At 43.2% G+C, this 12,499-nt stretch overlaps 1 protein-coding gene across 1 annotated transcript in view; it reads right to left on the bottom strand.

Annotated features, from left to right (window-relative positions):
- Positions 1-12,499, bottom strand: part of LOC145407183 (queuine tRNA-ribosyltransferase accessory subunit 2-like) — a 123,619-nt gene that overhangs the window by 85,930 nt on the left and 25,190 nt on the right. The window contains exons 3-4 of the mRNA XM_080278215.1: positions 2,396-2,518; positions 1,826-1,944 (exon numbers count right to left, since the gene is read on the bottom strand). Of these exons, the coding sequence (XP_080134341.1) occupies positions 1,826-1,944; positions 2,396-2,518 (242 nt within the window). The remainder of the gene's footprint in view (positions 1-1,825; positions 1,945-2,395; positions 2,519-12,499) is intronic.

Here is a 12,499-nt window from a genome sequence, read left to right on the forward strand (position 1 = left end):
GGCTTGTCACTCAGTGTCCTGTTGCATAAATGAAGGACTGGGAGTAACGGTTAACTCTTGCATTGGTTCGTCGTAGAGGTGGAGGGACAGTTCAGAGGAGCAGTCACCATTGAAGTAGCAACAGAAAAGAGATAAAGATGCAACAGTGTGGCAAAGAGACAGGTTGAAAGGAGCCAGTAAGAGGAGGAGAGTTGATAAGATGAAAAGCCTTTGACTCCACCCCACTGAGAAGAGCTGTAAGTGGGGAGCCTCCCCACACATGAGAGTTGTACTCTAAACAAGGGCGAATGAAACCCGTGTATAGAGTCAACAACTGTGCAGGGGTAAAGAAGGAACGGAGTCGGCTTAGCACACCTAATCTCTTGGAAGCAGATTTTACAAGAGATGCAATATGATCTTTCCAAGATAAGTCCCGAGTGAACGAAACCCCAAGCAAGTTCAAGGATGACGCAGGACTGAGCTAGATATTATTAAACATTAGTGTGTACTCCTGTGGAAGATTTTGACAGGGTGATAGGTGTAAAAACTGAGTCCCTGATGCATTAAAAATAACAAGATTATTTTTACCCAGGTAAGAGATACGAGCCAAGTCAGACATTAGGTGTGCCATAGCCTCATCCCTTGTTTGCTGAAGTAACTGCTGAGTTGGACGTTGCAGAAACCAAATGGAAAGGTGAAGGGTGGAATCATCAACGTACGAGTGGACAGAGTTAGATGTACGGCTTGGAAGATCATTGATGAATTAAAGAAGGAGAGTTGGTGATAGGACAGAGCCCTGAGGAACACCACTGCTGATAGATCTACGAGAAGAATGATGGCCGTCTACAACAGCAGCAACAGAATGACCAGAAGGGAAACTATAGATGAAGGCACAGACAGAAGGATAGAAACCGTAAGAGGGGAGTTTGGAAATTAAAGATTTATGCCAGACTCGATCGAATGCCTTTCAGATGTCAAGTGCAATGGCAAAGCTTTCGCCAGTGTCCCGAAAGAAGGATGACCAGGAGTGTCCCTGACAGAACCCATACTGACGATCAAAAAGAAAATTGTGACAGGAAAGATGCTTTAAACTTTTTCTGTTAAGAACAGACTCAAAAACTTTTGAAACACAGGATGTTAAAGCAATTGGACGATAGTTAGAGGGTTGGGAATGGTCACCCTTCTTCGGGACTGGCTGAATGAGAGCAAACTTCCAGCAAGAGGGAAAGGTACACGACAGACAAAGGCAAAAGAGTTTATTTAGGCAGGGTGTAAGCACAGAAGCACAGTTCTTGAGGACAACTGGAGGGACTCCATCAGGCCCATATGCCTTGTTAGTATTGAGCCCAGTGATGGCAGAAAATACATCTGCTGAAGAAATTTTAATGTCAGCCATGAGGAAGTCAGAGGGGGGAAGTGATGGAGGAACAGCACCGGAATCATTTAAGGTGGAACTGGAGGAGAAAGTCTGAGCGAATAGATCTGCTTTATCATCACAACATCAATACATTCCAGTCCCATCAACTCTTCCATCGTCAACCTAGACCCCCAGGCCTTGCGCTTAGGGAAGCACTGCACATCCACCTAACCACTGTCATTTCTGTAAGTTTGATCCTGTGAATATCCTCTTCCATTACTGCCCAGGTGATCAAAGTGAATTCTGTTCAACTACTGCAATATGCATGAGTTTTTATGCAAAGTAGCACCAGAAAGACATTTTAATAATTTTTTCACACATAAACTGTATTACTAAGAAATCTCCCCTCAGAAAAAAAAAAAAAAAAAAAAAAATTATGAGAGATCTGAATTACGCCAACAAAATTTACTATGCGTGTAATGTACTGACGACTCTGGTGTGAAGACTTTTCTGCCAGCAGTGGTCCAGGTGGAGACACCCTGTTTGTCATTGTAGCCACAAGGTGTAGCCTGACCTGCATCCTGCACTGTCACACAAACACTGTGGCCCTGTGGAGGTCAACATCAGAATGGTCAGGTAAAGGGCAGATCAGGGTGAGCTGCCAATAATGTAATCCTTTACTGTTCCATCAGGAGTGCAGTGGCCCAGAGCTAGGCTACATAGTTCAGACACTAAAGGCAAGACTGATTTGCTGTTTGCCCATGAGAGGCATTACTGTACTTGAGCAAAAAAATAAACCCAAACACCTTAGGCTATGTCTGGTTGGAATGCTCACCCACTATAATACTGGGAGAATACTCCCTGCATATATCAAGATCAAAATGAAAGCCTATCTGTATACGATATCTAATGCAAATGGAAAGACCCGACTTGTGTGGTGCTCAAATTATGCCGAATCAAGCAATTCTGATTATTAAAAACTCAAGTATCCAAAATTAGCTGATACGCTGGTTTGCAAGAATATATATGATCAAAACTAAGTGATTTAATATGCTGCACCTGGAGAGCAGCATAGGAGGCAACCCCCTTCTTGTAGCTCTGGAGTGTGTCGACATACTGGCAGAAGTGTTGGGCGGGGACAACAAGCGGGGTGTCTTTTCTCGCCACCAGATGGAACACATCCTGCAATAACAATCATAGTGTACAATGTAATGTATATTCACTACCTGCTGCTGAAGGAAAGGAAACTGGGGGGAGGGGGACTACTTTTGCCACAGATTAAAAAAAAAAAAAAGACCAATCATCATTAACATCCTCAACAGTTTACCAAGACTATGAAAGCATAATACACAGCTGATCATTAATGCACAGTTGTCATATAAACTTCTGGAACAGACTTTTGGGTGTCACTTGTTTTTTTTTCCACATTTCACATGATTACTTATGATCTCTTTTGGGACATGACCCAGAGATGAGACTCCAAGTTACATTTCAATCCCTCCTTGTGTGGCAGAGTACTTTGCATCCCAAGTAGTGAGGTTTCCACCTCAGACTTTCCCTCTTAGGTACATATACAAACTTACAGTAGATTCTCAAATTTCGTGTGATTAAGTCTGGACACCTTGACTTTCGAAGGCATAGAAAATAACTCCTATGTTGTAATTTTCTACAGTACTACAAACTCGCAATTTTTGATGGGTTGAGGCTAGAGTTTGGGATTCAAAACATGTCTACGGCTGCTTGGTTTCTGTCCCCGAACACAGCTTGGCTACACAGAACTGAAAAATTACAGCCACCAATCAAAACGTAAACATGGATCAAGTAAAAGATCATTTGACGAAAAGATCATTCCCATTATCTGTGCTGAATTGGCTATATACACCCACACCCCAATTTCCGACGCATCGATAATCAATGAATCGATGGACCAAACAAAAGAAATAGGGGAACATTCCCACTACCCAAACACTCTGAACAGCCGTCACCTCGCTAGCCCGACACCCGTTGCTCCCTAGGCTTGAAATGTGCACATCCAAACCACCATCATGCCAACAGCTGAACCAGGCCAACACTCCCAGGCAACAGCTGAGCAAGCTCCACACTCCCTGGCAACAGCCTAGCAGGAAAATATTCTTTTTGTTAATAGACTTTTCATCTGTCATCAGTAAACTGCCATAACGTGTATGTGTGTGTGAGAGAGAGAGAGAGAGAGAGAGAGAGAGAGAGAGAGAGAGAGAGAGAGAGAGAATGAGTGACTGGAGAATGTGTGAGTAAGAATGAGTGAGTGACAGAATGAGTGACTGAGAGAATGTGTGAGTGAGAATAAGTGAGTGAGATGTGGTGGGAGTGGGGAGTAGTAGGGCAGTTTGGCTTTCTAATCTCCCTTCCTGTCCTCCCATCCTCCCCCACTCCTGCTTGTCTCCCTCCCTGTCTCCCTGCCCTCCCCCACCCTGGGTAGCTCACTGCCTGTCAGTTGCCCTCCCACCACCTCACCTTCCTGCATATGATGTTTGCTGTCCCATTTTATTAGCAACAGTATTGTTTATGAGGCTAATAACACTGCCGATGGTGTTTCTATGTCAGTCTCCATTGATTAAGGTATATGAGAGTCTGGGTTTGGGCCTGGAACACATTTCTGGCTTTTCTTCAGTATCTTATGGGGAAAATTGCTTTGAAATCCGGCATACTCGCTGACCGAACACTCATCCTTTTACAACGAAATGCATTTATGTGCCATCAGACATGAACCAGGACAAAGGATCCTAACCAAGTCAGTAATGGCTTCTTTCAAGATGGCATGAATTTAAGAAATCAACTGAATTACCTAATCCAAGTTTCACTGAAAATAGTTGTGCTTAGTGACAAGAGCCAAAATAAAAGAAGATAATGCATGATAACTAAAAATTACAGGAGACAAAAGTATGGTGGTTTGGATGTGCTGGTTAAGGAAAAATGTGTAGAATATAATATGAATGTAATGAGGATGGATGCAAGGATTATAGTAGTGAATAGTTTGTTCGATGGCAAACCAAATGAAGAGGTAGAATGGGGATATCGTAGGTGTGCAGTGTGTGACAAATGATGAAGGAAGGTTAGTGGTGAACAGAGGGGATAATAAAGACACATGGAGAGAGCATTACAGCCAGTAGTTGAATGAGGAGTCTAACTGGGACAGGGAGGGCTTGGGGCCAGCAGATCCAGTGTTTGGCCCTTGGCCTTTGATTGACGCTGCTACTATGCACGGTGCAATAGGCAGGAAGCGGGTAGGGAAGGCAGCAGGTGTGTCTGGGTTGGCTGCTGAAATGTTGAAAGCCTCAGGAGATACAGAAGTGAGAATAGTCACTGACCTGATAAATCCGATTATTTATGAGTGTCTTAGTGGTAGGTGGTGGCGACCATCATCCACTCACTTGATGTAGTCCTGCTTCTTCCTTCACCTTTATCATTCTTTTTCTGTGCCTGTCCTCCTGTCTTCTTATTTCTCCCATCTTTCCTGTTACTTCTTATTGCTTTTCTTTCCTTTACAGGTGGCTTTACATTGCGTGACAAGCCAAATGGTTTCCTGTAAGCCAAGAAACCATTTACAACGCTGGGTGGTAACCATATAACCAAACCATACGTGCTCCCTACGTGTCAGTAAGTGGGTTGGTGAAGGGTTAGTGCCCCTCCCCGTAAAACAAATAACTCAAAGTCAAACGGCCACCCCTTACAGGATTATGGCATCTGCCAATAGAGAGATAGATAGATAGTGTTGTCCCAGATGACTGGCTGAAGAGTGTAATTGCAAATGTGTACAAGGGGAAGGGTGATGCCCTGGAATGACGAAATTACAGCAGCATAAAACTATTAGACCAGATAATGAAAGTAATGGAGAGAGTTCTTGAAGGTATGATTAGATGAAGTAAATACTGATGAGATGCAGTTTGGGTTTATGCCAGGAAAGGAGCCACTGATGCCATATTCACTGTTTGGCAGCTTCAGGGAAAATATTTTGGAAAGAAAAGGGAACTGTACTTTGTTTCTGTTGATTTGGAAAAGGCAGAGGTGGTGAAGTGGGCAATGAGATAGCTTGGGATCAAGGAGTGACTGGTTAGAGTGGCTATGGCCATGTATGTGGGTGCTCGCACCTAGGTAAGGGTGAATGGAGATTTGAGTGATGAGTTTTCCATGGATGCTGGTGTGCACCAGAGGTCAGTCTTGAGCCCTTTGTTGTTTATCATTGTACTTGAAGCCCTCTCACATGACTTCAGAAATGAACTGTGGGAGATATTGTATACTGATGATTTGGTGTTGATTGCAGAGAATGAAAAGGTGGTGAAGGAAAGATTTATGAAGTGGAGAGATGGTATGGGGCACAAGGACGTAAGAGTAAATGCGGATAAAACAAATGTGATGGTATCTAGGGCTGGTGGTGGCATTGTCGATGAAGATGGAGAGTGGCCATGTGCCACAAGGGCATAGGAAGTAATTCCACCTCGAGCAATGTCTATGATAAGTGGGTGCATAAGAGATGTAGTGGTATTAGAGGTAGACTGCAAGATATGTTGATTTCATGTGTGCGGTGTGTTGGGGAGAACAGGTGGAGATTGTCAGGCATGAAAGGATTGAACTTGCTCGTAGGTCTCTTGAGTGTGTGGAAGAGTTTTGTTATTTGGGAGACATGTTATGCACTGAAGGTGGGGCTGGAACTAGCTCTGTGGCTAGAGTGAGGAGTGCTTGGAAGAAGTTCAGGGAGCTGTTGCCTCTCCTCACACTGAGAGGGCTCTCCCTCCATGCTATGGAACCTTTGTATGCAGCATGTGTTGGTAGTGTAATGTTGTATAGTAGTGAGACCTGGGCAGTAAAGGAAGACGATAATCGCAGGCTCAAATGTACAGAAATGACAATGATTATGTGGATGTGCAGTGCATACCTGAGTGTGATGCCTGGGGGTGGGGGGGCTAGATTTATGATGGAAGAGTCAAGGGGTAGGATGGGATTGGAGTGTACTGGTGTTGTAATGAGAAGAGGTAGACTGAGATGGTTTGGGCATGTAGTGAGGATGGGGGATGATAATTGTGTGCAGTAAATGAGAAGTGTTAGGGGTAGGGTTGCGAGAGGCAGACCCAAAAAGACCTGGGACGAGGTCATTGAGTGTGACCTCAGGGATAAGGGATTGAAAAGGGAAGCTGCCAAAGATCGAGCAGCATGGAGTGCAGCCATTAGGTGATCAAGGTCGACACATGCAAGCATGCTGGAGCCTTCAAAAACGAAGCCTTCAAAAACGAAATGATGCAAAATGAGGCTCACAATTTCATTTATACTGGCATATGATTCACAGGCTGGCTTGGATGATGTAGAAAAAGAGATTCTGGAACAACCTGATCAGACATGGGGTAATGGTAATATGTAGTAGTAATAGTACAGTAATAGACTATTACAGGGTTTTCAAAGTAATAGTACCCAGTAATAGTAATAGTAATAGATCACAAGATCCTGGCTGTAAAAGTAACAGATGGCAAAGTAACAGATAACTGTAAATTACTTTCCCATTAGACGCTTCATTAACACTGTTTACCATAATCAATAAAAACAGCCTTCTCACCTTTTACCAGTTGGCTGCTCTCCAAGCTGCAGGTACACCACAGGAGACCGTGCAGAATGGAGAGTGGTCAACAGGCCATCATATGATCTAGACATACTTGCGCATTCCGTGGAACAGCCTCCCAACGATAATGACAATAAAAACAATTTTCAATTTAATTAATACCGTTATCATAAATAATATATTAATAGTAATAGTAATACTAATAGATGACCAAGTAATAGTAATAGTAACAGTAATAGATGACCACTAAAGTACTTATAATAGTAATATAACAGAGAGCAATTGAAATTAAGAGTAACAGTAATAGTAATAGAAACCCAGTAACAGACCCCATGTCTGGACTTGATAGGTATAGTAAGTGGTATGGGGGATGACAAGATTGTAGTTTTCGGAGAGGACTTAACAGGTCGTGTGGGTGAGGCCACTCAAGGACATAAGGGGTACATGGGAGACGTGCATATGGTACGAGGAATGTGAAAGGGGAAAGAATACTAAAATCTGGGGAGGCAATGAGAATGACTGTGTGCAACACACATTTAAGGAAGAGAGGGATTAGGTTGATTACATACAAGTCTTAGAGGAATACTAGTCACACAGACCATTTCCTGGTCAGGAGGGCTCACTGGACGTTGGTGAGGGATGTTAAAGTTGTAGGGAGTGAAAAGTGTGTGCAGCAACACAAATTTACTGATATGTGGCATGGTGCTTAAGGAGTGGGTGGTAAAGACAAAGACCTATGACCCTAGGAGGAAAATATGGAAGTTGAAAAACAAAGCATACCAGTATGTGAGATGAGTTGAGTGGCTGGCTGAACAGAAAGCTGTTGACAGTAGTGCTAATGAACAATACAGAGCTCTCAAGAACAATTTCCTGAGATTAACTGATTCAGTGTGTTGATGGACAAGGGACCCACCAAAGACATAAGGTAACATGGTCGTGGGATGAGGGTGCAGAGGCTCCAGTGAAGGAGAAAAGAAGGCTTTTCCAGGAATGGAAAAGTGATGGTAACAAAGAGGAAAACTTGGCTGCCAAGCATGGAGTTAGAAAAAGTAATATACAGGACAAAATCTGAGTGTCAGAGACTTTTACTGGATAACCTAAATAGCGCTGAAAGGAAGAATAAGATATTTCAGGTGGCAAATCAGATGAAGAGGGAAAATGGGATATTACAGGTGAGTAATGTGTGAAGAATGATGATGGAAAGGTAATGGTGAACAGTAAGGATATTAAGGACACCATGAGAGAGCATTATAACCAGTTGCTGAATGAGGAGTTTGACTGGAACAAGGAAGGTTTATAGTTGGCGGATCCAGTGTTTGGTCCTCAGCCTTTGATGGACGCTGCTACTGTGAGCTTGGCAATAGGCAGGATACAGTTGGGGAAGGCAGCAGGTTTGTCAGGGTTGACTGCTGAAATGCTGAAGGCTTCAGGAGACACAGCAGAGGGGGTTGTTATTGATTTGATAAATACAATCATATACAAGCATGTTGTCCCAGATGACTGGCTGAAGAGTGTGATTGTAAATGTATACAAGAGAAAGGGTGATGCCCTGGAAAAAGAAAATTCTAGAGGCATAAAGTTTCTGGACCAGATTATGAGGGTAATGGAGAGAGTTCTAGAGAGTATAATCAGAGAAAGAGTGAATCTTGATGAGATGCAGCTTGGGTTTATGCCAGGCAAAGGGACTACTGATGTCATATTCATTGTTCAACAGCTTCAGGAAAATTATACAGGAAAGGAAAGGGATCTGTACTTTGATTTTGTTGATTTGGAGAAGGCCTTTGACAAAGTCCCTAAGGAGCTGGTGGGGCTTGGGATCAAGGTGTATATCACGAATTCGCATGACTCTGTATCTAAACAAATTCGTGACATTGTACTTTGGTGGGAAACCACGAATTCTAGTGGAATTCCCAATAAGTATCACTCAGTTCAACCACCCACGCATTTACTCGATTGGGACGGTTTTCAGAACATTTTTCACTGTTTCATAAGTGATCATACTTGCGCGCGACATTAGCACCTTCGCTGAGTGATTCACCGTGAGTGTGTATCGCTCACATTATTTCCGTTGACCGTTACCAAGCGCGGCCGGACCTCGCCCCTCTCTCATAATTTGAAGTCAGTCAGGATTGGAATGTCGTGAGAGAAGGTCCGTGTACGGCAAGTCCCGGAAATCTCCATTCAGTGTGAATCGACGTAGAGGTTCAGCGTAGTTGCAGCGTCCGTCCTACGTGCTGACGTCCAGTCATTCCACTTAGCCCACCCTAATGACCAGTATTTTTTCCTTTCGTTTTTTTTCCTAGGCTTAAGAGTTTAGCTTTTGAGTGAGTGAGTGAGTGTGTTCTCTTTATTTTGAATTCATTTGAGACTCACGTAACGTAAAATTTATTTCACTGTAATTAATAAATTTACAGTTCTTTTTCTTGAGCTTAATGTAAGGTAAACTCGTGTTTTATTTCTCCACATTAAGCTTATTTTAGTTGCCGTTTCTAATTGGCACTACTGCTTTGTATTATTCATAACTGGTACTTAGGCCAGTCCTCTTGTATTAAGCTTAAATCCGTTGTGCCAGCCTGAAGTTAATGCACTGGCAAGAACCAGTTATATCATTAATAGCATTAGTTATTGATTGTCAGGGGTGGAGTCACTTACTCCAGAGGCTAACAGTACTAACAAAGAACACGTGTGAGTAATTAGTCTCAGCTGTGTACTGTTGAGAAAGTTTATAAATTCTCGTCCTTAGAGAATCGGCGAAGTAAGCCGGCATAAAGTGAAACTTTCAGCTCGATTTTCATAACTCAATTCTTTGTCTCTATTGACAAGTTAACAATTAAGGTATTCTCTAATATTTAAATCACAAAAACCCCGTGACATCTGGCAACCTCATTCCAGGATATTAACTCCTACTTCTAAAGCTATTAACGAGATAATACTCACTCACTCATATTTAGGTATTTATCATTAAAGTCTATAGGCACTATCTTACTGGTGATTAATGATTCATTTCTATTAATTTCATGTAATCCACAGTCAGTTATTTATTTATTTATTTTTTTCTTTACCAGTTTAACTAAATAAAACTGGCCACCACTAACATGTGCCTATATACTTTACTCTTGATTATTGGCATTTCTCTCCAAAATAGCAGTCAGTACTTAGTCTTTAGTTCACTCAGACTGAGTTAGCATCATGGCTGCCAACGTCTATGTACAGGAAGCTAGAGATATGGGGCTTAGCGACCCCGAAAAAATCCAAGACTACGTCCTCTCATGGTTTAATTACAAGCAACAACGTGAGAAAGATGCTCGTAAAGAACGCAAAAGAGAACATGAACACGAGCGAAAACAATGCAAGGAACATGAGAGAGAACGTGAACACGATCGACAACAACGTGAATACGAGCAAAAACAGCGCGAACTCGAGTTAGTACAAGAGCAAGAACAATGCGAATACAAGCGAGAACAGAGTGAGAGAGAAAGTCAACTCGAGTTAGAACAATGAGAGAGAGAACGTGAATACGAGCGAGAATAATGAGAACATGAACGTGCCGAGCATGAGGCCTGTGAAAAACATGAACCTGAAATGTTGAAGCTCAAGCATGATTCCTTGGCTTCAGACACATCTGGTACAGCTGGCCCAAGCTCCACAAGCGCTCTCCCTGCACACGTTTTGAGGACCCCACACATCAAGCTTCCTCCATACAAGGAAGGCGAGCGAATCGAGCCATTCACAGCTCGTTTTGAAGACATGGCTCAGCTTTACCAGCTGGATGAGGCAGCTAAGCAGCTTCAGTTTCTTAGCCTGTTTGAGGGCCCTGCCCTCGATATTCTCCACAGAATTCGTGCAGACAATCTCACGTATGAGATGATGCAGGCCGCACTAGTCAAAGCGTATGGTCTCACAGTTGACGATGCCAAGAATCAGTTTATGAGGGCGCGTTTACAAGAAAAAGAGACTGCCGTTCAGTTTCTTGACCGGCTTACTGCTTACTTAGATGAGTGGATGGAGAAAGATGAAACTTCTTCCATGCGAGAGGGGATAATTGACCTTATGCTGCGCACGCAGCTAGAAAAGTCGTGGCCTGCTGAACTATTTCAAGCACGAAATTGCTGACAGCAGCAGGGCAAGGACAAACCACGTAATCCTCAGTCAGGACAATCAGCTTTAGTGCATCGGAGGCAGGATGCAAATGCAGCTTCCGCAGTCTCACCAATGACTGGCTGCTACCTCCTCAGACCCTTCCACCAGTAACATTGCCTTTCTTGTTCAGCCAGGGTTTGTGGGAGGTGTTTCTGTAAATATCCTGAGAGATAATGGTTCCTCAGGTTGCTCTGTCAAGCAAAGTTTAGTTCGGCCCGACGAGTACACGGGTAAGCAGATCCAAGTTAGACTTACTGATGGATCAGTGAGATTGTTCCCTGAGGCAAGTATCCAGGTGACATCTCCTTTTTACACTGGCTTGACAGCTGCTGTTGTCATTCTAGAACCCTTGTTTGACCTCATTATCGGCAACATACTGGGCGTCAAAAACAGTTGTGCCGTAGATGTTGCTACTCAGACTTCGGCTGTTGCAGTAACACGAGCCATGGCCAAGGCTCCGAATCATGTCACCCCGATGACCGTCGCAACACCGCAAGATTTGATTTGTAGTCAAGATGTTGTTCAAGAACAAGAGTCTGACCCGACACTTGCCTCAGTGCATAAGAAGCTGGAAGGTAAAGTGATTAAGTATTCACGGGGAGGTCAAGCCAGGTTCCTTCGCAAGCGAGGACGGCTATACCGTAAGTCACAAACACCCCAGGGCGAGGTTCGACTGCAGTTCGTCGTTCCCGCGAAGTATCGCCGGGCAGTGTTTGAATTAGGTCATTGTTCAGTGATGGGAGGTCACATGGGCCAAAAGAAAACCTCTGACTGCATCCATGCTGACTTTTTCTGGCCAGGAATGGGATAGGAAATAAAAAGGCTTGTGGGTTCCTGCAATGTGTGTCAGCGTACCACTGACCGAGGACGTGTCCGTCCTGCGCCACTGAAACCAATGCCTACAGTATAATCTCTGAATCGTTCGAGAGAGTAGCAGTTGACATTGTTGGGCCAATCTCTCCTAGGGCAAGTAATGGATCTAGGTATATCCTCACCATTGTTGATTTCAGCACATGGTGGCCTGAAGCCATGGCCCTTAACCCCTCTGTGAGGCAATTCAGAATCCGCAGACATGCCCCGGGAGGCAAAAGTTTTGGGAAATTTGACATGTCATATTTTTATGATTTATGTGTTTGGGATGATGGATAATGATGAAATATCAATAAAAATAATAAAATAAATATATTTTACCTACCCATTACTGAAATTACAGCTGATGAAGCTGATGAATGCAGTATGGGTAATCCATGAGGATGCCGCAGAAAGTAAACAAACAACTTTTTTCTATCTGGTGTTTTCACTTATAGCTTGAACAGAACATTCTTTCCTTATTAGAAAAACTTATTTCTTGCTTCTGTGTACAATTATTTTCAAAACAGAACTTGTTTCCATATTCAAAAAATTGTAATTTCAACTTCTGAACTTTACTAATGCTA

The sequence above is a fragment of the Coenobita brevimanus genome, chromosome 72, assembly GCF_032717465.1.
Source record: "Coenobita brevimanus isolate Jiangsu-jjx chromosome 72, ASM3271746v2, whole genome shotgun sequence".
Taxonomy (NCBI): Eukaryota; Metazoa; Arthropoda; class Malacostraca; order Decapoda; family Coenobitidae; genus Coenobita; species Coenobita brevimanus.